This window comes from Ochotona curzoniae, unplaced genomic scaffold (genome assembly GCF_017591425.1).
Source record: "Ochotona curzoniae isolate NIBS_2020 unplaced genomic scaffold, NIBS_Ocur_1.0 patch334, whole genome shotgun sequence".
NCBI lineage: Eukaryota > Metazoa > Chordata > Mammalia > Lagomorpha > Ochotonidae > Ochotona > Ochotona curzoniae.
Window position 1 is genome coordinate 16217 of NW_024466900.1, and position 26663 is coordinate 42879.

Sequence of the window (26663 nt, forward strand, 5' to 3'; positions counted from 1 at the left end):
GGCTCAAGGGCACCGCCAGGAACGCAGGGACAGGAACGATTCTTCTCTTGGCTTCCTGCCTTCAGCTTGTCTGCCTATGATAAGGGCTGCCAGAGCTAGTTTCAGCCACTAATAAATCATTTTCAAGCACGTATAGCCCCCCCGGAGTATCAGAAGAGTAGTTCTGCACCCTCTCCACTCTTATTAACATGGATCTTTTTGGATTCTGTGGTCTTCAGTAGACCTTGAAATGCCTAATTGAAAAGTAGTACTTGGCACCTGCGCTTTCATCGAAGGGGGTGGTGAATAGTAATCCAGCAATGCCACAGTTTGCATCCACCAACTTGCAAGGGTGGACCATCACCCTGAAGGCAGCTCCTGATGAGCGGCTAAAATTAGCTGACCAACAGCAGTAAGCAGGATATGTGCAGCTAGGAGGAGAAAGCTCAGAAGAAGCATCCAGAGAAAATAAAGATCCAGAGGTCGGGAATTAAGATTAGCCTTGAAGGCACAAGCTCTTCAAGCTCTGATCCCTGAAGGGCTCCACCTGTGGCCCCAGGAGCTCCCAGGAAGGTCCGACCCAGGTCCATCCTAACAGAATTTCTGACAAATGCATGGCATCCACGGAGCGTCAGAGTCCAGGAGTTGTCCTGCAGAAGTAAGACCACAAATCGGAAATTGTGGGCCCAATTCTGACCACAGACTCTTGATTCATGGTACTGAAAGGCTGTCCCATCATGAGTTTACTCACTCCAAAGGCAACAGCAAGGCCTGAACACACTCCCAGGAGGCCACCACATTATGTTCCCTTTGGTCTCCTGAAAAATGAAAAGAAAAGAAACAAGAAAAATGGCTATTTCTTAGGGCAGCTGGCTCTAGTTGCAGCCTTCCTGAATTTTTTCTTGTCATTGTTCAACTCATCTATGAGAGATTTATATTTGTTTTTTATGAATATTTTTATTTTGAATTTTGAATTACGTGGTACATTTTTTATAGGCTGGGATTCCCCCCAAACTTGGACCCCTCATGAGATTTTTCCCATTTTGTTACAATAGTGTAGTCCTTCATAAAGAATCATAATTCTATCAGTCTCTTATTTAAGTGTACCCCGACATTGTTGGTACAGACAATGTCAGACAGTCCAGCATCCCATTGTCTACACATGTCCAACAGTTTCACTGGGAGTCCATCTTTCGTCTGGATGCAGGGAGGCATGTTCCCCCATATCTGGACATCTGTATTTGAACTTGGAAGTTCACACATCAATTAAATACACGGAGTGTTCCCAACATTGCCACCCACTTTTAAAAGAAAACAAACCAAAAACAAGTGCAAAAAGACCTAGACGCTGCACTCTTGGGCCACACCTTTGGGTGGCTTATGAAATGTGGATCTTGGGTTCTTCCAAGGACATAGCAGTGCATGCCAATTGAAGGCCACAGAGGCCTAGCAAAGAATTTGCCTGCATATGGTGATGATCTTGGGCTTACAGTGGGACATTGCGTAGATCTTCAATCTGAGAATTCCTGAGAGTAAAAAAATTCCACTTTTTATCACCTGATAAAAAGGAAAACAAAATGGAGGTAGGTGTGGCAGAAGGGCATTTTGGACATGAATTTTCAAGCACAGTGCAAGTTTTCAATATATTGCCTCTTGAAAGCCTTCCTGGCTCCCTGAGACTCTATCCTGAGTCCCCAGCTCTGTTAGGAGAATCCCAGCACTAGGAATGGATAAATAGTTCAATATCTTTGTTCATTCAATCAGCGTCCTTAAATTTAGTTTAACGGTGTCAGATTCTCATGTGGAAATCAATCTACTAGAAAACAGATTGTGATCAACAACTCATTACAAGGGAGAAGGATGTTATGACATACAGAAGAATCGGAAAGAGGGAATTTGTATTCTCTCTATCACGTACGGATCGTACAACGGCAAAGCAGGCACTGAACTTAGGCTCAGCTTCAGCTTCTATTTCTGCAGATGGGAAGGGCTCCACTCCCTGTCTGCAGGGCCTTAGTCTACGGAAAGAGAATGGATGCCGCAAGTGGCAAAGGAGGAAAAGAAGAGGATGGAGCAGGGAGAGACCAGCCCCACAGGCTAAACCAAGTGTCATGAGCCTTTGTGACAGCCGAGCTCTAAAGGAGACTCCAAGTGAATCACTCAAAGAGCTTTTCTCAACCCCAAGAGAAATTGTGTTTGAGTAAACGAGTAAGACATAACAATTTCTGCTGCGTTAAAGAAAGTAGTAGAGCTTCGAGACTGAAATCTGAGACCCAGAAGTCGCAGACAGGGCTTTATCCCATATTTACCACTAACAGATCTGTCTTAAGTCGCTTTTTGAAATATTGGTTTGCAAAATGGGAAGAAGACTAACAAGTGGACGGTGTATTGGGTAACATTCCTACAACATTTATAACACTGCCTGGGTGTACAGTTACCACTCAATGAATGTCATAAAAAAACAAACATTTACTTCCTTCTCAAGGACGTCAGATAGTCATCAGAACACAGAAAACAGGAATTCTAGACAAAGTTTATATCTAAATTAGCAAGTAGTTCCCTTTTCTGCGCAGCATTGGAAGAGGCTAACTTTGTGGCCACTATTTCTAAACCAGAGAGCTCAGGTGTTTTGTGAGTGTGACCAAGATGGCTAAGGAGGGGTTGCACTGAACCATAAGCAGGTGGTACATCATCACAGAAGCAGAAGTGCTGTTATGTACCGCAAGTCTTAAGACATGAGCAGATCTTTGCATGGCTGGAAAGGGGGTGGATGTGATAGAAAGAACGCAGTTAACAGAGAGAAGCTAAATAGTGAAATAAAGCTTTTTTTAAAAGTGTCACTGGCACTACGGGGACCAAAATCAGTACCCTTAGAGGTTTCTGTCGCTCCTTCCCTCCTCTCATTTGTCTGTGACTCGACCTGCAGCCATGCAGGTTCCCATAACTCATTCATAACTTCTACAGTCTAAACAAGTAGTTGACCCTGCTACCTCTCTTTTTTAGTGCAGGAGAAACAGATAGATACCCACCGGGAAATTATCTATGCCTGGGTAATTATCATTTTACATTGAAATCCAATTCTGGTGGTGGGTATCCACTGGCCACCCAGCCAGTGTCCCACTTACACTATATTGTCACCTAGATATTGAAACAGATTTCACATGCAAGAGTGGCATCAGACACTGTCTCTGGGTGAATGGTGCTGGTGCTGTGTTCTAATCCTCATCATTTAGAATTTGGACGTCGCCAGGGACGGATATTCAGCCTTTCTGCTACTATGTCCATGCCCCACATTGGAGGACCTGAATTTGATTTCCCTAGTGTCTGTCATATACACAAAAAGCTCATCTAACAGTGTGCATGGTGTGCAATATTCTAGAATAATGCTGACTTCTTAAGGAAATCAGTTTTCCATCTATAATTATATATAATTCCTTCCTCAAGAATTCTATCTCATATATGATTATGTTTTGATATTGTTTGAATTCATTCTACTCCCAGAATGGCCACATGTCTAAAATTAAATCAAGATGAGTGAGATTTGTGGTGAACCATAGAGCAATTTCAGACATGTTCAGTCTTCTCCATTTGAGATGCTAGGAAACGCACAAATCAATCATCTTCCTTGGAATTTGTAAAAGCAGCATCGAGAAACTTGATCACAGGCACAGTGTGTTGTTGAGTTACTGCAAAGAAAGAGATCCATATGGTGTGTGTCCAATGCTGTGTCCACATCCTCTTAGCCATCCACATTGTGGCCCATTTATTCAACTTGGAACGCTACCACTTGAGCCAGTCAGAGGAAGCCCCCGGGCTTCCGGCTGCACTCTCCAAACTTGGCAACAGCCCGAATGAAAGCTACCTCAACCCCATCAGGACCTTCAGCACGGTGAGTTCCTGCATGCTAACTAGTTTCTCATCTCACAATGCTTCATTTCTCTCATCACTTTTCCAGGAACACTACATTTCAAATGTTTTTAATAAAAGATCTGGAGAGAAGATTCTGCCAAAGGTGCTACTGATTTTATCTTTTCTAAGTATTTCAGTTAATACTGCTGAAAGCTTATGAGCAATGGGAAAATATATGTCACTTAACTGGCTTATAGCAACAATCAAATGCAAATAAAAATATGATAACATTAAAACTCTAATTTTAAAATATTAAAAGCAGCTCGTGTTTAGATTTTCACTGGTGTTAGACTCATAAAGAATGTAAGGTATCAGCTTGCTTTTAAAAATACTGGTTTATTTTCATCTACTTGAAAAGCAGAATGACAGAGAGAGATCTCCAACTTTCCGGTTCGCTTCCTCTATGCCCTCCACAGCTTGGTGTGGGCCAGGTGAAAGCCAGGAGCCAGGAGCTCATCCGGCTCTCCCATGGGAGTGTCAGAGGATCAACCACTTAAGTTATCATGCATCTGCTGTGATACATTAACAGGAAGTTGGCTTAGAAGTAGAGCAGCTGGGGTTCAAACTGACATTGTGACAGCAGGCTGTAGGCATTGCAAATGACAACTTGGTGTGCTACCTAAACATGTGTCCTGAAGGTGACATCTTCACCTGGAGTTTATAAAATGCCTGTCCTTCTTAGCAATATTTAGATGGTTTTCTGAATCTCTTCCCCATGTCTCATGCTTTGGCATACACTTGAATAGCTGGTTTGCCAGCTCAGACCCTGAGCAAAGCAGCTAATTTCATGAGACTAGCCTTGCTGGGGAAAATACTAATGCTAGTCACCTTTGTGTAGACAATGGCAGTGCCTGTGGGGTTGGGAGAAAAAGATTGAATATAGTCCCAGCAACCCATCTTGAAAGATATTTCCTTCCAACAATCCAACCCTACCTCTTTTTTTTTTAATTTTAAGTTTAAATGTATTTATTTGAAGGGCAGAGAGCTAGAGAAAGAAAGTTACTATCTATTAGCACATTCTCCAGTTACCTGCAGTACCCTGGGTTTGGCCAAGCTGAACCTGGAACTCCATCTGTGTCTCTCCAGGGACTGATCCACTTGAGCCATCACCTCCTACCTCCTAGGGTGCACATAAAAGGGAGATGTAATTGGGAGTGAACACCCAAACCAGGTGCTCTGATTCAGGACATAGCCCATCTTGCTATGTCTGAACCAAGCCTTTTCCCATGTATAGTCAACTACCAACATGTTGACCACGATTTTTTTGTTAATCTGCATTTCCCAAACCTGAAGGCAATACACTCCAGCAAAGGTAATCTTTCTATTATTACCTGGGCTATCTCTTTAAGCAATCATTGTTTTCATCTAGCTTTATTTGAAGAAGGAAAATCCCAAGTGTGCTTGGGGAAAGACTCTTCAAACTCATGCTCCCTAATTCCAAGGTTTTGTTTCAATATCAGGCTATTGACCACACTGAGCTGCTTTTCTTAGCTGACAACAATGAGAAGTGTAAGTTTCGCAGTGACATCAAAACTACAGGTGCCCTATGTATGTGAGCGTGTCTTTAGTGTCACTCGGACCAGTTACAATGTTTATCTGGACACCTGCTACAGCTTCCCTGCTAAGGCTCAGAAAAATCCACCACAACACAAACCCAAGGATAAATCTAAGCATGTTAGGAGACCATCTAATAAACAGTATTTATTAAAAATAGTGTTAACGCAATTGAACAAGATCATTAAGCTACTCCCTGTGCATTTATTTCATAATTTTAGAACCAATATGCTATTCAACTACTAGTTAAGTTCAAGAAACCCTCTAATTTGGGATGTTTGGAGAAAGATGGGTATCAGTAACACAAAGCACACTTTATAAAGCGTACTAAAAGGTGCAGTGGATGAATCTAGAAGATACCAAGAAACTCAAACCAGTCTTGAATGTATCAAAAGAAGAGAGAATAAGCAAAGATGAATGATTTGAAACTAGTGGCACATCCAATGATACAAATGAATTTCTAAAACGCCTGGGTCTATCTGAAAGAAAAAAAATCTCTTAAACGTTTTAGACATACCCTTTTCAATTTATTTCCACTCTTTGCTCCTTGAAGAAAGAATAAACAAGAGAGAGGTCCCTTTCCAAATTACCTCCAGATCTCAAAGCAGCCCAAATTAATGAGGTTTTACTGACAAAAGATATAGTGTGAGTTTATTGAGCTATGGTTGTCTCAATAGGAAGACAAGGGATACATACCAATGACTTAGTAAGATGATGGAAAAATCACAATAAAAGCAAAATGCCTTGCAATCCATATTTTTTGAAAGGTTGTTTAACTCTCCCATGCACTCACAGACCAGAATTCTGAGCTTTTTGGCCATCTCTATTCGATAAGAATAGCTGTGCTTTTATTGATCACCAAGGCTTTACCAAGCCTTATTCCAGGCCCTCAATGTGGCGAGAAAGAAATACAGTCACGGTGTTTTCGATTAGAAGTGAGCACAGGAATGGGGCTTGCACTGCTTTGCTAGGAACACCCCAACAGACTGCTCAAAAGTGTATTTATTATAGCTAAAATTAAGCATGGTGATCCAATTTTTATTTTTAAAATTAGAAAACCAAAAACTCAGAATTATTTTACATTTTATCCTAAAATGCTCTTTCCATTATATTGTCTGCTCTCTCAATTCAACATAATAATTTTGACATGAAAGTGGATTTATATGACCCAGAAGATGTAATTCTTGACATGGTGGTTTTGCGCAAGTTGAGCAGAATGGTGGCTGCCCTAAGGTGTGAGGAGGAAGAGAGAGGGAGGCAGCTGGCACCGTGTCCCTGAGCCTCGGAGTGAAGCATTTGAACGGCTCCCTGCTTGCACTCTCTAGTGTTGAGCCTAAACATTGAAAATGTGTGAGGATATTAACGTCATGCTGCGCGTCTCTCTTAGAACACAGTCACGGAGCTGCTAACGACAATCGCAGGCATCACCGGCCTGGCGCTCTCTTTGACTTTGATCTTGATCGTGACCTCCTCAACTGCGTCCATCAGACAGGTCTCCTATGAGTTATTCTGGTACACACACCACATTTTCATCATCTTCTTTATCAGTCTGGCTCTCCACGGGGCAGGGTAAGTCCTTACTATGTTCAGTCTGGTAAGACTTTTTTTTTATCTCTATGAATTTATTAAATCTCTATGAATTTATTAAATCTCTATAATCTTAGAAAGTTATTTTGAGGGAGGAATAAGACATTCATTGAGTAAAGGACACATACTCTGTGTGAAAACACACCTTTGCTGTGGTAAACACCTGTCTAGTTGATACTGAAAATAAACTACATAAGTGGTGAAGTTTTCCAAGCTGACTCAGTTAGTGAATCTTGACATGTTTATAAGATTCAGAAACTCTAACGAATGCTAGATGACAGGAGATCTATGTTTCATTCAGTACCCGTCTCTGCAATCCAAATTTGTGGGATTCATCAGGATATATATTTTTGACACTCAATTTCCTTTCTGCTTAACCAAAACCAACTGAGTGCCTGGCCATGGACTGGGACAGAGTGTAAAACGGCCAGTCTCGTTGTCCATCACAGTGTCCATGGGCAAGCCCTGGGATGTGTCCAACTCTCAGCTTCTCCAACTGAGTCCTGAGACTGCCTTCTTGCTCAGGCTGTGCAAAAAAGTCTGTTCCAGGGCTCAGTGCCCACCCGACATTACTAACCCCTACAGAAGCAAGCAAGAGCAGCACCTGAGGCATATGAGGGTTTGTGGCGTATTTATCGGCCTCTGTAACATTTTTCAATTCTCTAGATATTAATAACTAGCCCTGAAGTAGCTCTTGCTTGTGATGACTTAGTTTCTCCCACTGTTTCATAAATTTAAGCCTTTTCTCCATTTTACAGTCTTCAAAATGCATGATCAAATTGACCTAACAACAGTTCTGTTCATTTCTTGAGCCTTCACAAGGAGAAGTTGCATGTTCACAGGGATAAGGAACACACTCAAGCTCCCACATCGAACAAATGGCCAGTCTTCAGACAAGCAGAGCCTCACATTTGACAAGCCCTTGAGGAAGGTGGCCTCGGTTCCAAGAGTTAAACCTGTCTCATCCTTAGGAGAATGTGCCTGGGGGTATTACACACACCTGCATGGCTTGCCAGCAAAACACCACCAGCATACTACACTTCTCATCCTGTCCCTCCCCCGTTTCTAGAAGGAGATTCTGATACCACTGTTCCTGCCTTTGCCTAATGAAGATCTCCTCTACCATTCAGCAGCTTGTCTGACACACATACCTTGTCAAAGGGAAGAACTGTTCCAGGAGATGGAGCCCATATTTCACCCTAAAGGATCGCCCTTCCCACTACTCACCTTGAGTCATCTAAGTCAATCATTACATGCATGCAGCCACATGGTTAAAACTTACAACTTCACTTCCAGGTTAGAAGTAACTGTCATCTCCCCTGAAGGTGGGTTTTCTCAGCTTTCCTTTTCGTATTTGGGACAGGTGGGATGAGTGGTGCTTAGTCCCAATATGTTCCACCTGCTCCGTATTTTCTCTCCATGCCGGGCTTGTTAACCACTCTAGCACATTCATGAGGCTCTGCATTCTAATCTGCATGTGTCGACAAGTTCCCTTCTCAGAATTTATGCATGCATTCTTCTAAACTAGGTCCCCGCCATCCACACCCTGGTGCCAGGCAGAGGAAAAGAAGATGTCAGTGGGCAGTATTTCATGGGAGACATTTTTTTAATTTCCGAATAACATTTCATAAGATGAGTTGAAAGGCTTATTTTGGGATAAGGGCTTCGTATAATCTTCTCAGCTTGAAGTATTCTACAGCTACTGTTTACAGCAAAAAGTAATTTGCAAATCTATACAAAATGCCAAGTAAATGTAGGATTATTGGAATGCGTTAAAGCCTGCTAATCTCCCTATTATGGGATGGCATAGATGAAGCCATTTAAGAAAATTTTCAAAAATTTTAAAAAGATACAGCCTTTAAAGAAATGATCTGAAAATTCTTGTAATGAAATAAAGAGTGGCTCCTAGTGCCTGAGAATGCAGGCGTTAAAACTTAAGGAGTCCTTGCCATGTATTATTCAGCCTTCCTACATCTGGGCAGCATTTGCACATTGGAGATGTACTGATGGTTTCGTTCATCTAACTCAAAGGGATGTTATCCATTCTGGATGACTTCCATGAAACAGCCTGGAACAAAGGCAAGCATGTCAGTTCCAGCCGACAGCAGCCTGCTCCCAAGGGTGTATGCTCCCTCCTCCCAGAGCCCTGGATTCCAAAGGAGAACACACTGCTCCACAAAGATAACAACCCAGAAATGGGACTCTGTGGGACACTCGGGCTCCCAGGCCCTGAGGACAGCATGCCAGGAGGCTCCTCACAACTCAAGGTACTTCGTTCATAAACACTGAACGAACGTCTGAGCGAGCAGCTCCTAGACGACACACCTCCAATATGTGGTGGACCCATGGGAACCCCAGCAGTTTTTGCTAGAGTCAGTGACACGATTGTGAGAGATATTTCCATCAGGGCATGGAACTCTGCGTCCAGTCATTCCTGAAAGCTGGCTTCTCTTTTGTTCTTAAAGGTGTTGATTCTGTCTCGAGGACACACTTCACGGTGATTTAGCTTGACCCTGTCAAATACTGAATCTGCCAGTGGTTGCTGAGGGAAAACAAGCCCTTCTTTTGACTTCTTCACTTGACAACTCTTAAGCGCTCAGAAACACACCGCAAAGGGTAAAAGTTAAATCAATCTGCAAAAGAACCAAATAGTACAAAGTTAGCCAATTAGCCCAAATCAGCAATCAGGATGAGATGAAACCTAATTAAATTCAACAATCTACAAAAGGATGCGTTCAAACAATTTCCCTTCATTATGAATTCTCTATTATAGACACTTTCGATTTAACACAGGGGCACCTATTTCCTGGGATCTTCAAAGTTCTCTCCAGCTTTTTTAAATGCCTATATTTAAAGATGAGTGATAGCCTAGGTTTTGAGAGGTGGAAGTGTAACTCCAGAACCTACTGGAAAAACCTGGATGTGGACTTACCCAGACTTGCACAAAAGCCAAGTGTTTGCGTTGATGTCTTCTGTTTGTCTGTTTTTAACAAGTCGGATTGTTCGTGGTCAAACTCCTGAGAGCCTCTTGCTGCACAACGTCACCTTCTGTAGACACCACTATGCCAAGTGGCACAAGGCCGCCCTGTGTCCTGTACCTCAATTTTCTGGCAAGGAACCCTCGGTAAGAATAAGAGCCCTTTGCAAAGATAATCAGCCCCATGTTAAAAATAACTTGTGCTTTTATATACTTGAAGGAGGAGCAGCCGTGTTACCACTGACACAGAGCCACCTCTATATTCAGTGTGCTAATGACGAAATCAAGTTATGGGTAATTTTAAAAGAGGTTCGCTGCCAAAAGCACTCTACTCAACATCGAAATGTGTTCTTCGACTCCCCTTCCTACGTGGTCATCTGATATTGTGGGGCTCTGTATCAGCATAGGTCCGCATTCCTGCCTCCTCCATCCCAGGAGCCAGAGGTGCCACTTCCCAACCTTATCGCCTCTCCACCTTGCAGGGAGCGACAGCCAGAGAGGAGTCATGCCCTCTTCAAAAGCTGAGCTTCTTTCTTTCTACAGATTTGGGGGCAAAAAATAGACCATCTGAATGTCGATTGCATTTACCTTTGTTCAAAGCGGGTTCTCATATCTGAAATAATAACACCACCAGTACTAGCCAAGGAGAGAGCTGATTAAATTAGTTTGAGCAGGTTTGAATGTTCACAGATTCTAAAAGTAAGAACAGCTGCATGTGTACCCACCCATCAGTGCAGTGGGCAGCATAGGTGTATTGCAATAATAATCCTATTTGGGGTCCTTAGGTGTCTCAGAACAATGCATGTCTTGGACGTAGTTGGGTGTTGCATCAGAGAAAATAAATGAAACCCACAAATTAAAACTAGGAGGAAACAAGTGTCTCAAAACAGATATAAAAACTGGCAGCATAGAATATAATAATACATAAATGTTAGAGATTTAGGACAGTAAGTCATCAGCATACAGAGAATATAAGTGATTGCTTTTGCTTCCAACTCTCAAGTATGTTAAATTAAGTACTGGATTTTAAGGATAAAGCTACTGGGAGAAATGTTCAAAATAGAGAGAAGCAGAATAGACGTGCCCGTTAGACTGTGGTTCTTTTAATGGCCAGTATAGATTGCCTGTGTCTTAAACTCAACTCTCAGTAGCCACTACCCAGCCTGCATATTAATGAGGAAGGTGAATGCTGCTCTAAAATTTTCAGCTACAGCATCTCCATAAAAAAATCAATGCTCCCCCACACCTCATGAATACAGACCAGGGCCTGCTCCCAGCAGTTCATGCGGACATTAATTATCATTAAGAGGGGGGAACTTACCCATCCCTCGGTTCAGTCTGCCCTGCTGCACCTTCCTGCACACCCCAACTCACAGTGTCACTCTTTCCCATTATTTTTAATGGGTCCTGATTCAAAGCGTGTGTGGGCTGTGCAATCACTGCTTGGCTGAGCTCTACGATATTCTCTGGGACGTCTTAGACGCTGATCTGAAAGGCATCCCAAGGACGAATGGAGCTGCCCATGCTCCACCGCACCACACCAACCCCATCTGCTTCTCTTCCTCTTCATCCTTCTTAACTCGCCGCTGTCTTCTGGTACAATATTCATCAATTCACCTTCGGGGGGCGGGGGGACGACCTCTCGGCATCGGGACACAGAAAGCTTTGTACATCACTGCAGATAAACTGGACTGATTAATGGGACTAATTATGCCTTGTGGCTCCCCTCCCACCCATGGGCGGCCCTTTCTTTTGTTACCCAAAGTTATTGCTATAGACAGGACTCCACATTCCATGCAATCCAATCCCAACAGATGTCCGATCCTTCTTAGCCAAAGCAGCTAACAAATGATAATCTGGGGCAGGCCTTTTTTTTTTCTTGAATTACTAAGGAACTCTGTGAATGGTAATGAGGAAAGCTATAGCCCAGGCTGAGTCGATGCAGCACCCCTTCTTCAGTACAGACGTGTTTGGCATCGTGCTAGACACGGGATTCCAAGGTGTGGGCCCTGCCTCAGGAGACCTTATTGTGTAGGAAAAGAGTCTATTCATAAACACAGACATAAAATAAAAATCAAAGCCAGCATGTTCTCATTTTCTGGGAGGAATGAGAAACCAGGAGTGAAAGTGGAAGAAACAAGTCTCATTACTGCTCCTTTTAAATCAGCATCGTTTTATGTCTGTCGTAAAACCTTCACTGTACTGTGACTCTCCGAGTATTTTTGGAGCAGAGATAAAGCTAAGAATCTACTGAGTGTCTTAACGTTTTTTTTTAAAGAAAAAAACTTATAAACTGACAAGCTCTGCTCTTTTACATAATAGGTGAGCCACTGAGGGCCCAAGAATTTCAATTTCTTACCCTTGATCACAAAAGTCATTCCCACCCAAACCACATCAAGAAACCAAGGCTCCGTGGCTGACATTGGACCTAGTGGTTAAAATTCCAGTTTAAGTGTTCATGTCCCATATCAAGTATCCCATCCCCTGAACCCAGCTCTCAATTTCAGCTTCCTGCCAGTGTAGACCGTAGGAGGCACCAGGTGGTGGCTCAGGTGGTTGAGTCCCTGACACCCACAGGAGAGACCTTGACTGAATTCTTAGCTCCTGGCTGCACCTTGGTCATTCTAGACATTTGAGAAGCAAATCATCAAACAAGAGCGTTCTCCTCCCCTGCCTTTCAAACAAATCAATTAGTATTTTTCTAAATGTCATAAACAACTAAGCCCTCCTACCTCAGTGGCCAGAAGTTTCTTCTCTCTACGTCACATCGTTACGTCTGAACCTCTAGCCTTCCCCTAAGCTTCGTGTTATCAGTTCCCCTTTGCTACCTACAAGCATACATCCCAAGCGGTGTGTGTCTTATTTCGATGATCAGAGCCAAAGAATTTCAGAGCTGGAAGGAAAACTAAATAATCACCTTTTTTCAATTATTTCCTTTTTGACAAACTAGAAAATCAGAGGATTGTGTAACCCAAGATGTGCCTTCGGCATAGGGTGAGAGAAGATGAATCCAAGCGCTGAGCCAGTCCCTTGAGAGACACAGTGAACTTCCACATCCCTGCTTGGCCCTCCTCCTCTACAGTGATCTTGTTTTCTCATTCTTGTTGCCTTGGTAATCACTGTACTGGTTTCCCAACACTCATCTCTGACCATACCTCCTTCCTTCACTTCCAGAAGCTCCTGGGCAGCCCAGTGTAGCCAAAGTGGATTGTCTGCTTCTGGAGCAACTCCTACACTAGTGAAGAGCAAGAGAAGGGATTAAAGCTCAGATTCTCCTTCACCCAAGAAATAAAAACAGCCCATCCAATTTCATCCACATAGGCTGCTTGGATGTCATTAACATATAGTGTATGTTGCCCAAAACCATCCAAACTGAGTGTGGATGATTCTTTGTAAAAACATGCAAAGACTATGTGAGCAATTGTGTCCCCTGAGCATATGCAGAAAGAGCCACACTCCTGCTGCTGTGTCTGTAAATGTCCACCCCAATTCTTCAGATGCTCTATTTTCTTCAAGCAGCGGAGATCTCAGAATTCACAATATCTGTCCAACCCCATCCTTACCAGGTTTCCTTCTCTGATCCACCAATATGTGCTCTACCAGCACAGGTGGGGAAAAACTTTGATCTTCTCTGCTGCTCTACATGCGTTGCCAAGCCCTCCAGAAACAGAAAAGAATAAATGGATCGAATTGCCTGCAAAAATCTAGACTTTGTCAAGCAAACAAGAGGCTCCCTTTAGGGAAAAAAAAAAAAAAAGAACAGGGCTTTATAGATTAGAAGGGGTACCATGCAAACAGAACCAGACATTAAAACAAGAAACTAAGAATATCTCTTAAAAGTAGAAATCATGTTAATGTCCTGTCACCAAACAGCCAATGAGGGAGTAATGAGTGATGTGTTGGTTAGAGTTTAGCAAACTGAGTGAAACCATGAGGTGCCTGCTTGCTGCTAAGGTGCCACTCCAAGGATTTCGGAGGCTTAGGAGGAAATGAGAGACACTAGGAAAGATGGGAGCTCCCGTCTTCGCTCTCTGTAATCTAGCTCTGCCTCTCTGGACAACTCAAATTCCCAGAAGGCCAAGTTTCCTCTATTTTGAAAGAAGAGTTAGGCTGCTTTTCTAAGAATGTATAACCACAATAAAGTATGCACGTTCATGTGTCCCTGATGTTTTGTTGAACTGACAGCAGCTTCATTACTTGGTAAATCCTCAAGGGGAGCAGCCTGGAGGAAACTTAGCCCAGAGTTCAGATACCTCTGGGTCATATCTCTGCTGGACACTTTATTGCCTTTGGGGCTCTGGACAGTTTGATCTTTCCTTCACCCTAGTCTGCAAAGATGATAGCCTAATCTGACAGTTTGATGTCAGACTTGAAGTAAATCTTCAAAATTTAAGTTTCCATTCATTCCCTCTTACTGTGTTGGGCAGATCACTGTTACAGAGTAGGCTGATGTTGAATTAATCACCCACAATGTCCGTTGTATCCTCAAGTAGTTATCTCATGGGCGTACATTTGACCTGGTGTTTAAGGTACTGCCTGGGACACCTGCATCCCACACTGGAGTTTTTGAGTTTGAGTCCTAGCTCCGCTGCCATCTCCAGCTCCTGGTACTAATCACCCTGGGAGCAGCAGATGATGAGCGAATTGGGTGCCTGTGACCCATGTGGGAGACCCAAATTGAGATCCAGGTCCCCAGTTTCTGCATGGACCATCACTGGTTATGGTGGATATTTGCAGTAGTGAACCAACAAATGAGCATAATCAATCAATCTCTCTCTTTCTCTCTCATCTCTCAAAGAATAAAAGATTAATTATAAAGGATTAGTATAATAGTTGGCTTATTGGGAATAGAAATTTTTATTGCCCAAGTTCTCCAGATCATTATTGAGAATTTTGTTCTGGTTCTAGAGCTGAGATTTAGGGAAGTGAGAAACTCACTCTGTGCCGTGTTCCAGATAGCATGGAAGTGTGTATCTGTCTGCATGTGTTCATTCAGGCACACCTCCTAGTTGAGATGCATTGTGGGCCCCCAAAATCTTCCATTTGAACGGGCTTAATTTAATTTCCCCTGTCCTGTGTCGGCTGAATAATGTCTCTCCCTAAACCTTTGACTTTGATGACCCTATCCTATGGAACATAAACATCAATCTGCTTTCTTATTTCTTTGCAAATTCAATTATTTCTAATTACATAAAGGCAGCATTGATCAAGTAAGCATAAAAACCAATATAGAAGAGTTTAATCTCTTAAATAAGCTTGTAGGCTTCAAGGGATAATTGAATGTTATAGTACTTAATACAAGGAGATATCTTTGTTATTGATAACTGGCCCAAAGTGAAAGGAAAGTGTGTGAACCCCATCACGCTGTATATTGATTTGCTTCAAATTGAAAATATTTGGATTCTGTTTTCATTTCCTTTTTCCTCTCTCTGCTGCTCTCTGCAGGCTTGGAAATGGGTTTTGGGACCTGTGGTCTTATACACATGTGAAAGAATAATTAGGTTCTGGCGATTTCAGCAAGAGGTTGTCATTACCCAGGTATGCATGTGGCTTGATGTCTGAATAAAAGGCTGAGCGTAGAGGAAATGTTTTTATTAGCCCAGGTTTTTAATTTGCCATTTTTATTGCAGAACTGTCTGTAACTTAGAGGCTCTTCTTCAGTTTTAGTAATTGCTTGTATCCTGAACATCTTTCAGTGTGACTGATTTAACTGAAGGCAGGGATCATGGCTCCAGACCAGTACACAGAATTCTGATACGGGCTCCTGAAAGAGCATTAAGATTGTCTGGATGTCTCTTCATATGGTTCTCTCTGGGGGGAAAAGACAGAGGAATCAGGAGGCTGCACATTGATCACAATAACTTCCTCTACCACACAACAACATGGATTTTACAAACATTCATATACTATCAAACGGTGCCGAGCATGCCCTGCCTCCTGGGACTGCTGAATGGAGGGGCCATGGTCACTGTACGATTCAGAGCAAGAAGGGGCCCACATGAATCTACCCTAGCAAATGGAACATTTTTTGGTAGAAGGTGCTGACCCTACTGTCCATTCTCACAGCTTCTCAATCTTCACCACATGCTGCAGGAGGATAAGAATGGGTCCACCGAAAACCCAAATCCAGGAGATTGAAAAACTACCAAATATTCTTCCCCAGGCAATTTTTAACTATCCAAAGACATCCCTGCTTTCCAAACGTGCAGCACTTTGGTAATATAATTTTGACATGACACTATGTCCCCTTCACTGTCTTCATGAAAGCAGATATACAGAAATTGCTTCTTACATCTGCCTTAAGCTGTTTCTGTGTTGCTGTTTTTAACTTAAGCATCAAAGGGTGTCAGCCTGTATCAAGCGCAACTGTTACTAGGGAGAGCACTTAACAGCAGAATCAGAACAAACAGTAGCGGGGAGAGGAGAAACCTAGCACGAATGATTAAAATGCTGTGAAATTCACTTCTGAATGGAAAAATACTGTCACTGTATCTAGATATTAGATTTTGTTCCCGTTTACCTCTTGACAAAAAAGATGTGGAGGCTTGGAGAAATTTTGTTTTCTTTCAGAAAATGAGACAGAAATTTTCAGAAGAGAAATTAGGTCTTTCCTTCAGAGAAACAACAAGTAAAAGGGCCTCATAAAAGGCTGTGAAAACCCAGGCATACTTCCTCATACCCTGAGAACCTGGGAGGACACTGCACAAGCCTCGAGTAAAATAGCACAAACCAAACCAAACATTACAAAGAGAGCTGGAGGGTTATTTGTTGTTGTAAAATATGAATAATTTGAAGGACTTCAAAAATGTCATGGAAAATGGTGTTCTAAGATCATGTAAAGTGTTGGCTTTAGCCCAGCAGTCAACATGCCAGTTGGGATATTCCCATTCCGTATGGGGATGAAGATAATTACTGCCTAGCCCAGGTCCTGGCTCTAGCTTCCTGCTGATTCAGATCTCAGGAAGACAGCAGGTAACAGCGCATGCAGTTAGCGATCTGTCTGTGTGACAAACCTGGATGGTTTATCGCTTGGCCTTGGCCTGGCCCAGCCCAGGCCATTGCAGGTGTTTCGGAAATGACGAGTGGGTTCGAAGATCTCTCTCTGTACTATCTCTTTCTTTCTCCCAAATAAATAAACACTTTTAAAAGATAATGTATGTTTTCCTCAACATTCTGAAGACCTTTCACACTCAGGTTAAATCTACAAGGGATGGAGAAAAGATGCAAATAATTGAAGAAGATACTAGCCTGCTACAAACATGGATTTCTGACTATTCTTTTTGATAGCTTCAAATTACACGATACACTTAATACATAGTTATATATTCTCATAGGGCTGACTAACCAATTCTTTGGGGAGTCTGGTCATGACAGGTGTCGCATTGTCACCCAAATTTCAAACCCAGAGCTCTGAAGGTGATAGATTTTATTCATGCCCAAGTGGCAATGCCAGACATGAAAATGGTGGCCAGTGGCACTGGAACGAACAACAAGTGATTTACATAAGCTGTATGTCAAGAAAGCCAACTTGCAATTTTCAGTGTATTTGATGAACCCACGTGAAAGACATTTCTCTTATTCTGATTTAGGTGATCAGTCACCCATCTGGAGTCCTGGAAATTCACATGAAGAAGCGTGACTTCAGAATGGCCCCGGGGCAGTACGTCCTCATCCAGTGCCCAGCCATCTCCAAGCTGGAGTGGCATCCCTTCACCCTCACCTCTGCCCCCCAGGAAGACTTCTTCAGTGTACACATCCGGGCAGCTGGAGACTGGACAAGAGCTTTGTGCAAGGCCTTTGGGGACCAGGGACGAGACCTGCAGCAGCCCCACACTCTTCCCAGGTTAGAGAGCCTTTCTTGTGTGTGTGTATAAATCCATATTGAAAAAGAATAATAATACATCAATATGGTGTCAAATTCAGCAATATCTTTATTCTAGGTTATAAAGTTTGACCTAATTATCTTTTCTAAACTAGTTAATTTTTAATGCAGAACATACGGACAAGATAAAACCACTTGTTATACTTTCCAGTACTACTCTCAGCATTTTACTCTTTTTGTCCATACATTTCCACATTTAGCATTTGTAGACAATTTCTTTTTATTTTCATCGGAATATGAAGTGGGTTTTGTAATGTATTTATAGTATTTAGATACATATGGCAAACATTTTCTATTTCAGCAAACATTCCACAGTAGAATTTAAAAACTAATTGGAAAAAAGATGTTATTTGGAGTGCCCCCATCCCATAATAGAGTGCCTGGCATGAGTCCCAACCACTGCTTCTTATCCCGATTCCTGCAAAAGTGCAGCCCAGAAGGCAGCAGGTGACTGCTTAAGTGCGTGAGTCCCTCCTCCACATGAGAAATACTCACAGAATTAGGGCTCCAAGTTTTGGCCTGGTCCTGCCTTGACTGCTGTGTGCATCTGAGGAGCAAAATCAAGAGATGGAAGATCTCTCTTCCTCTCCCTTCCTCTTTTTTTCTCCCTCTCCTTTCCCTTTTTCCTTGTTCCCTTTAAACTAATTTTTTAAAATCAGAGAATCTACAATAAAAGTTTCACTTAGGAGTCTTCCAATAGAAGCAAGTGTATTTCTGTAAAACAAAAAAAAAAAAGTGTTCAATAAAGGTAGATGATTTGCCAGGAAGGAGGAACACACTTTCCCGGCTCTGAAAGCATTCTTCTGCTATCTGTTACGCAGGCAGTTATGGGTAAGACAACTCTGAACTTGCACTGCCACAGCCTAGGGACCGCAGACTGTATCTGCAAAGTCTGGTCTTCATAAGCAGGTTCCTGGGTCTCTGGATCCCCTTATAAAGTCAGGATGCTTTGAATTTCAGGGTCCAATCAGCTCCCATGTGGCCCCATCTATACATGATTCATTAATCTGCAATCCTATTTTTAAATAAGATCACATTGTAAAGTACGGGGTATTAAGATGGGTAATGACTTCAACATTTCAATGAGGGATACAATTCAACATTCAGTAAAAGCCTGGCCCATAAAGACAAACACCATGCATCCTCACTCCTGCGTGAAACAGCTGAGTGATGCTAAAGCATCAGAAAAAAATACTGTAGAAAGGATGCCTAATGGAAACAGCGGTACACATGGATAGGAGGAATAGATTCTGCTGTTCTCTAGCTCAATTGAATGACATGATTGACAGCCCTTATTTCAAAAGAGCGTGTGAAGAGTCTGAATGTTCCAAGCAGAAAGGAACGAGAAGCATGTTGGTGGCGAACATGCCTGTGATCTTGGTTGATCATTACACGCTGCATGCATATATTAAATTACCACACTGTGCTCCATAAATATAATTATATGTCAATTGAAATTTATTTTCTAAAAAACACAAAATAGAAAGAAGCACCACCTGGGCACATAGCAAGTATCGCTACTCCTCTGCTCTTGGTAGTAAACATTGGCCTAAATTGACATCTACTGCAACAACATGATCACCCCAACACCAAGGAAGTCCAGGTCTCCTGTTTGTCATCTTGGAAAAAATAGGGATCCAAAAACGATGAGAAAAATGTTTTCCCACAACTCAAAACAAACATCAATACTAAGTCAGATAGGAGAAAGATGTTCGGTGGTCTATGGCACAGCAGGGGGATTCTAAACAGCATTGATATGTAGCAGATAGTCTTAAAAAAATGAAGAAAGTATTTTGAATGTTTTGTCATAAAGAAATGACAAATACTGGACCGATAGGTATGTTCACCTCAATTTGAACATTATACATTGTGTAGATGCATTGAAACAATAATAGTATCCCACAAATACACTCAGATTTTATGTGTCAAGTTGAATCATTTAAAAATAAATGCTGAAAATTTTGAAGGGGTTAATAAGCAGATTCCTATGGTAGCCGTCCTTGGGGAGCATCAGAATCATGCTACACAGCAGCAGCTGCTGCAGGAGCTTTGGAAGGAACCGTAGGAACCGCACAATTAGAACGGGAGTCCCAAGGTGGGTGAGACGCAGTGTGGCTCTAGTCCTACCAATGGTTCCCACGCAGGGTGTGATTTCAACAAGGAATGAACCACTTTACAGGGTTCTTCAGCTCATTTAATTGGATAAATACGTATTGATGATAAATCAGACACCATAATAAATGGAAGGCTCAAAATCTAATCAGCCCGTAGTCCCTCCTTCCCATGGGATGCAGAAATGTGGCTGTGACTGTATGTATGTTGTGTATACAATGTCACCTGTCTTCATTTCAACCACTAGCTCTTTTTTGTTGTTGATTTTTTTTTGAATTTTTCAATTTTATGGTAGAATTTTGTAGAAACTGGGATCCTCCCCAGAACTCCTACCCTTCGACAGATTTTCCCCATCAACCACTAGTTCTAAGGAATCGTATGAGATCAAGCCAGCTTTGACATGATGATTCCATTAAAACCTTTGCTTTCTTGGGAAGAAAGTAAAGTAACAAAATCCTGAAGTTCAGCATACAGCACAAACATCAGACACTGGTAATCGAAGTAGACACACACAGCTTTCCTGTGGTATTGCCAAATCCCACAACGTTATCACTTTTGCTAGCTTGGCTGCTTCAATGTGTGCCTGCCATTGTCTTGTCTGTCAACTGCTATTCCCTTTCACAAGTTGGGTAGCATTTCAGCTAATCCCCTGCAAGAACTTCTTGTGTGTTTCTCAGTAGTTGGCTTGATTTCAGTGTGTAGAGTGCAACAGCTGCTGTGGGATCTTGACCTCTTGGGCCTCCTTGGTTCACAGTTCATGATAAGGCAACCCATTGGTCTGGCACATGAAGAGGTGGTGGACGGGGCAGGTAGCGGACAGAAGCAGAGAGTCAGCGAGAACACTCACGCACACCTCTTTGTCGCTCCTTGGAAAACCACCATGACCTAAATATGAGGATTCCATCCCAACAACTCAATCCAATCTAATAACTCCCCAAAGGCCCCACTTCTGACACCCTAATCAGATTAATTTCCACCACTAATCCATTAAGTATTAACATTAATTCAATACCAATCACCATAAGACTTTGGAAAGCAAGCCTTTGCCATGTGGCCCTCTGGGGGATACACAAATCATAGCGCTGAGGAGAAGCGTTTTATCTGCTAGGTCTACTGCACCATTCCCAAGCCCTGGAAGAAAACCCTGCAAGTAGTAGGCACACAATAATTTTTTATGAAATGAGTAAAACTGAACCGTCCTCATTGACAGTCTCGCCTCATTTGTAAATTGTTTGTCCTCTGCCTCTATGTGGTAGGCATAGGTTCGCCTGTTTTCCAAGAAAATAGATTTCTTTCAATACTTATTCATTTATTTGGAAGGGAGTGTTAGAGAACTCCTGCTCTTCCCAGTGCCAGTTCAGTTCATAAATGGCCACAACAGCCAAGCTGAAAGCAGGAGTCTGGAACATCCTCTGAAACTCCCACGGGAGTAACAGGGGCCACAGCTCTCGGGCCATCATCTGCTGCCTCCAAGGATACATTAATAAACACTCAACTGGAGGAGGAAGAACTGGGACTGGAACTACATCTCAGATATGGGACATGAGCCCTGAGTGCAGTGGCCAGACCAGCCATACTGCCATGCCACTGCCCAAGAAATCAGAACTGCTTAAATTTTTAACACATGAGGAATACGATTTTTATTTACTCTTTTGAAGATATTGCCGCTCAGGACTATGATTCTCCAGACTGGGCTGATTAACACATCTTTTCACTGATTTAGGAAGGATTTCATTTAGTCCCAGGGATTCAGGAAGTAAAGGGTAAGGGAGGTCCCCAGGAACTGAGAAGAAACCTAGACAAAGAGCAAGTGAACTTCTTTATCGGAGCTTAAGGGGATGGGGGGCGGGAGGGAGCAATCTGACCAACTTCTGAAGCAAACGAACACATTTCTCAGTTAATATTGGAATTCCAGCAATTTAACCTGATGCCCAGAGCTAAATGTTCAAATATGAGATGACTTGGACCCAAAGCTCAACTTTGTGAATAATCTTAGGCAATGTGATTAACCCCTTGCTTCAGTTTCTTCATCTAGACAGCACAGATGATAACGGGATCCCATGAGATCCCGCCTCCACTCACAAACCCATTTGTCAACATTACCACATTCATCTGAGCCCCATTTAAGACATGAATCTCCAGAGCCATGAGCCAAAATCAACTTCTTCCCTTCCTGAGTCACTTTCTCACACATTTCGCTATAGTAATAGAAAGCTGTCTAGTACAAAATGATGATTAGATGAATAACTAGTGGTCAGTTTATGGGGACAAAACCTTAGGTTACTGGAGGATGCTGGAAGCGGTGCTGTCCAAAGCCAGGAAGGGTACCACAGGCCAAGATGCTACAGAATAACATTCTTAAAGTTGCATTATTACAAATTCTGTATCAGAGTCAAGGTGGGAGTAACAATAAACCTGATAAGCAAAAAGTTGCACAAGGGAAGCCATCAAGATGAAAAAAATGTCTTTAGAAATAGAGAAACGTGAGTCCCCCAAAAACAGTAATTCAGGGGTCATGCCAGCTAGCATGAGCTCCAAGCCCTGAGATGTCAGAAAGGGAGCTATCTGAAGTCGGCCACTCAGGAAGGTCAACTTCAGGGAAGCCTGGGGAGAAACCGCCTCCTCCATAGAAGTGCACTGAGCTGACGCGCTGCCCTGCAGACACACGTCAGACCGTGGTCGGCTCTCAGAGTGGTAGAAAGGCAGATAATCTAGAGGCAGGAGGTTGCACTGAATATTTTCTCTGTCATTTCAGATTCTCAATCCTGTTATGCAGGCATTTATTGTATATTTCTGCAGATTCCGTAACTCACTTCCCAAACGTGACTATTTGTAAACATAATAGACAATAAGACATCTTAATCTATGGAGAGTTTTTCCTTTCTTTTTCTCAATTCCCTTTATTTAGTTATTTATGAAATAATCTACAGTGAGCTAAGACACTAGCGCTTCCTAGTTAACGACCTTTTATTTGTATTCTTTCGTTTCCATATATCAATAGGCAAATAATGCATAATTAATTAAGATGAACTTGAGGAGAGTTCATCTAAATTATTAGGATTCTGTCATATATTTTTGAATAAACCCAATTAAACTTTCCTGAACACATAGGGAGACCCAAATGGGTCAATCTCTGGTGCCTTCAACAGACATCCTTTAGGGAATGGTTATGAATGACTTAGAAACATTTTAATTAGCATATCTTTGTTCATATGTAAATGTGTGCTGCTGACTGAAATATTTTCAACAACTCCTAAATAATTTATTCAAAATTGCTATTGAACAAGTCCATGTTGGAAAGCAAGGTAAGACTTTGTGATATTTAGACATGTGCTCAGACAAACCTGGCTCTCCAGTTGGCCCGATGGTCTAGAGAGCAAGGCAGAGGGAAGGTGAAGCACTCATTTCCAATTTACAAAAAATCTGCAAAATTCTGAATGTGATGAGGGACACTGGAAGGCCAAATGTGGTGTTCTAAATTTTATGAGAAGACAAGATTTAACTTGGCCTAATGGGTCCAGGAAGACCTCGTTAAGAAAATCACTCAGATTAGATATAATGAAATGTAGCCTGTTAACCATGTCAGAAGACAAGGAGAAATAAGAGGACTGCAAGGGGCACCTTTTCGCACATGTGCTGTGGCACAAAATAGCACTGCGTATTTTCAGAAATGAAAGAAAAGCCAGTATGGGGAACCAGCCCTGAGAGATGGAGAAGATTCCAGGAGCCAATCCATGTGGGGCCATGTTAATGACTGTCTTGTTCATCCAATAAATATCCTTGGTCCTTGTAAAGAAACAATTAACAATTAAAGGCACAGTATCGGTACTACCTCTGGCCCACTTATCATAGATTTTAAGTTAATCTAAACTCACGAATTTTAGAAGTTTTGCATAACTGATAAACCATTCCAAAACTATGTTCATTCCAAATGGATGGCTTCCATTAAATTAAAATTACTTAAGCAGACTCAGAGGTGTGACCGAACAAATGACAGCAGGAGAGAATGACATTAGGAACGTGAAAGGGCCTTCCTCTGCTAAGTCAGGGCTGGAAGAGGAGGAAATGCCTCTTCCACGAGCCTTCGTGACAGAGTCAAAAAAAACATTCCAATAACTGTACCAATAACATATCTCACAGAAGATGAGCAAGTTGGAGCCAGAGACATGGAGAGTGATAACAGGTTGTGGCCACCGGGAGGCCAGCCCTGGCCCCTTTACTGTCTAACAGGACTTGCTCTGGCACGCGCTCAGCCTCTCTACAGTATGAAGACACATGGTGCTGATAACACTGACTTTGGAAGGTGCTCAAGCCGACGTGTTCTGACGGTCGCTCTGCTTGCAGGCTGGCCGTGGATGGACCTTATGGAGCTGCGCTCACAGACGTGTTTCATTACCCCGTGAGCGTGTGCGTTGCCACGGGAATTGGTGTCACTCCCTTCGCTGCGCTTCTGAAGTCTATATGGTACAAATGCTGTGTGCCCCAGTGCCAGCTGAAACTAAGCAAGGTATGAAAAAATCATTAGTTCATACTTCTGTGGATTAAAAGGTCCAGTGTCTTATATCTGTCATCTGCAGATTCTTGGGGAGGATTTTAATTAACTATGAGGGATAAATTCAAGGATCCTTAACTATACTTATGTTCTTAAAAATCTCCTTTCAGTATTACATTTATGAGAAGGGTTATGTCTAATCTTGTTAAAGATGACAAGACATAAATTTTATTGCTTCATTGCCATTACAGGACGTGTAATTGTTCATCTTGCTAAAATATAGACAGGTGGAAATAGCTGTGTGACCAGGCAGCAGTTAGCCACATCAGCAGGTAGCCTTCTCCTTAGCATCCTCAAGCTAATACCATGGCGACAACCATCCAGTTCCATATTGTCCTCTCACACTGGCATTGTCGTTCATCTCCACATCTCCTCTTGGTCATGACGTGTGTGTTCTTCAACTAGATCCCTCCTGATTTCCTTGCTTCCTTGGTCCTATTTCAAAACTCCATCCCATAGAAAGAAAAGGAAGCCTCTGTCCATGAAGATTTGGGTCATCTGTGTCACTAATACAAATGAACTGAATAACAGGAGAAAAGTCCAAAAACTGTATTAAGGTACAGCTTTCTGGGCATCACATAAATTGTGAATCTCAAAGAAGAGTCACCTATTTGAAGCTTCAAAATCCTCTTTAAAAGAGGTAGGAAAGTGAGGAACGTGGGCCATTTTGGTGGAGAAGTGAATGTTTTTAATGGAGATGAATGGGCTTGAAGAACAGACAACAGACTTGGAGAGAGCGTCCCTTGGCTCTGGGATTGCTGGTAATTCAGACCTCTGTCCCTGTGAGTTCTTCTGGAGGATCCAGCCCTTAAAGCGCACACAGGAACTTCATAGAAAGCAAAAGAAGAGAAAGAGGAGCAGAAGGCCAGAGAGAGACTTTGGGTTTTCTTTATTTCAAAGCATTCAGCATGCCAAAACCTCACAATGGAGGCACCGTTCCTGAGCCCCAGCAACATTTTAGGGCCAGCAGCAGTAAAAGCGGAGCCATGAGAACTCCTAGTGCTGTGGAACACAGACAGAACCAGGGCACAGGTAATCTTGGTCCAGGCCCTGGCCCTGCCTCCTCTTCTCTGATAGGTCCTTTGACTGCAGTCTCTTCCTCCATCCATGAAGATGCCTGACCCAATTAGCATTGCCAAAGTGTATTTATGTGATGTGATACAATGGCCAGAATTCTACGGTCAGATGAATTTAAGAAATACTCCTACAACTTCCCACACTGGAAGATCCACAGCCCCACTCAACTGTCAGATACATTCTACAGCAAAGAACCTCACACCATTTTGTTTCACCTTTCCTCAGGCACAGAACCTTCTCCATCAAAGTCTGTTAGCTAATCTTATTCTTTGAAGCACTTTGGACAAAACTGACTGCAAGATCTCTGATATTGGAGCTTTCTCAACTAAGAAGCAAAAATAACTAGCTATTGCAAGTAATAGGTGCTTGAAATCCATTTTCATCTTTTCTGTTTTATAATCTTCAATCTTTTGGATACTGGATTCTGTACTTTTGTCTACACATACAATGCCATGATACACTTGGACAGAATGTCAGACTTGTGACAGTTGCTGAAAGATTATACTACTGTAATAATATGGGGGAAAATCGTTATGGAGGGGAAGGGGGGGAAGGGAACGTGAAGGGGGGAATCTCTACATCTATAAAGCTGTACCGTGGAAAATAATATAAATTTTGAAGATACATTTATTGTACACTAAAGTCAGTCAATGGACAGTCTCTGTGTCTTCCTCTGTCTCTGATTCACTACGCAAAACGGAAGAGCTAGACTGGTCTGAAGCTGGGAGCCAGGAGTTCGGTAGATGAAAACGTTACTGGACTACAGTCTTGCAAAGCAAACAATACAAATGCTATTTGCCAGAAGAAACTAGAAGCGATTTTCCCTGAATCTGACAGAGTTATAAAAGGCAGAATCAGGGTTCCCACCCAGGTTCATGTGGCTCATCCTATGACATGAACAATATGTGGTGAACATGCTGCAGTCCTACTGCGACACTGTGGGAAGACCATGGGGTTCACACTTGGAAAATTGCGCCTGGATTCTCCCCTCACCAGTGACAGACTCCTCCGGACCCTCCCCTCGCTGCAGTGCC

General features: G+C 42.4%; 1 protein-coding gene across 1 annotated transcript in view; it reads left to right on the forward strand.

The window, feature by feature from the left end:
* The window catches only part of LOC121167111 (NADPH oxidase 3-like), a 55520-nt gene that overhangs the window by 6216 nt on the left and 22641 nt on the right, over positions 1 to 26663 (forward strand). The window contains exons 5-10 of the mRNA XM_040996491.1: positions 3723 to 3868; positions 6830 to 7011; positions 10024 to 10153; positions 15452 to 15544; positions 17596 to 17849; positions 24345 to 24507. Of these exons, the coding sequence (XP_040852425.1) occupies positions 3723 to 3868; positions 6830 to 7011; positions 10024 to 10153; positions 15452 to 15544; positions 17596 to 17849; positions 24345 to 24507 (968 nt within the window). The remainder of the gene's footprint in view (positions 1 to 3722; positions 3869 to 6829; positions 7012 to 10023; positions 10154 to 15451; positions 15545 to 17595; positions 17850 to 24344; positions 24508 to 26663) is intronic.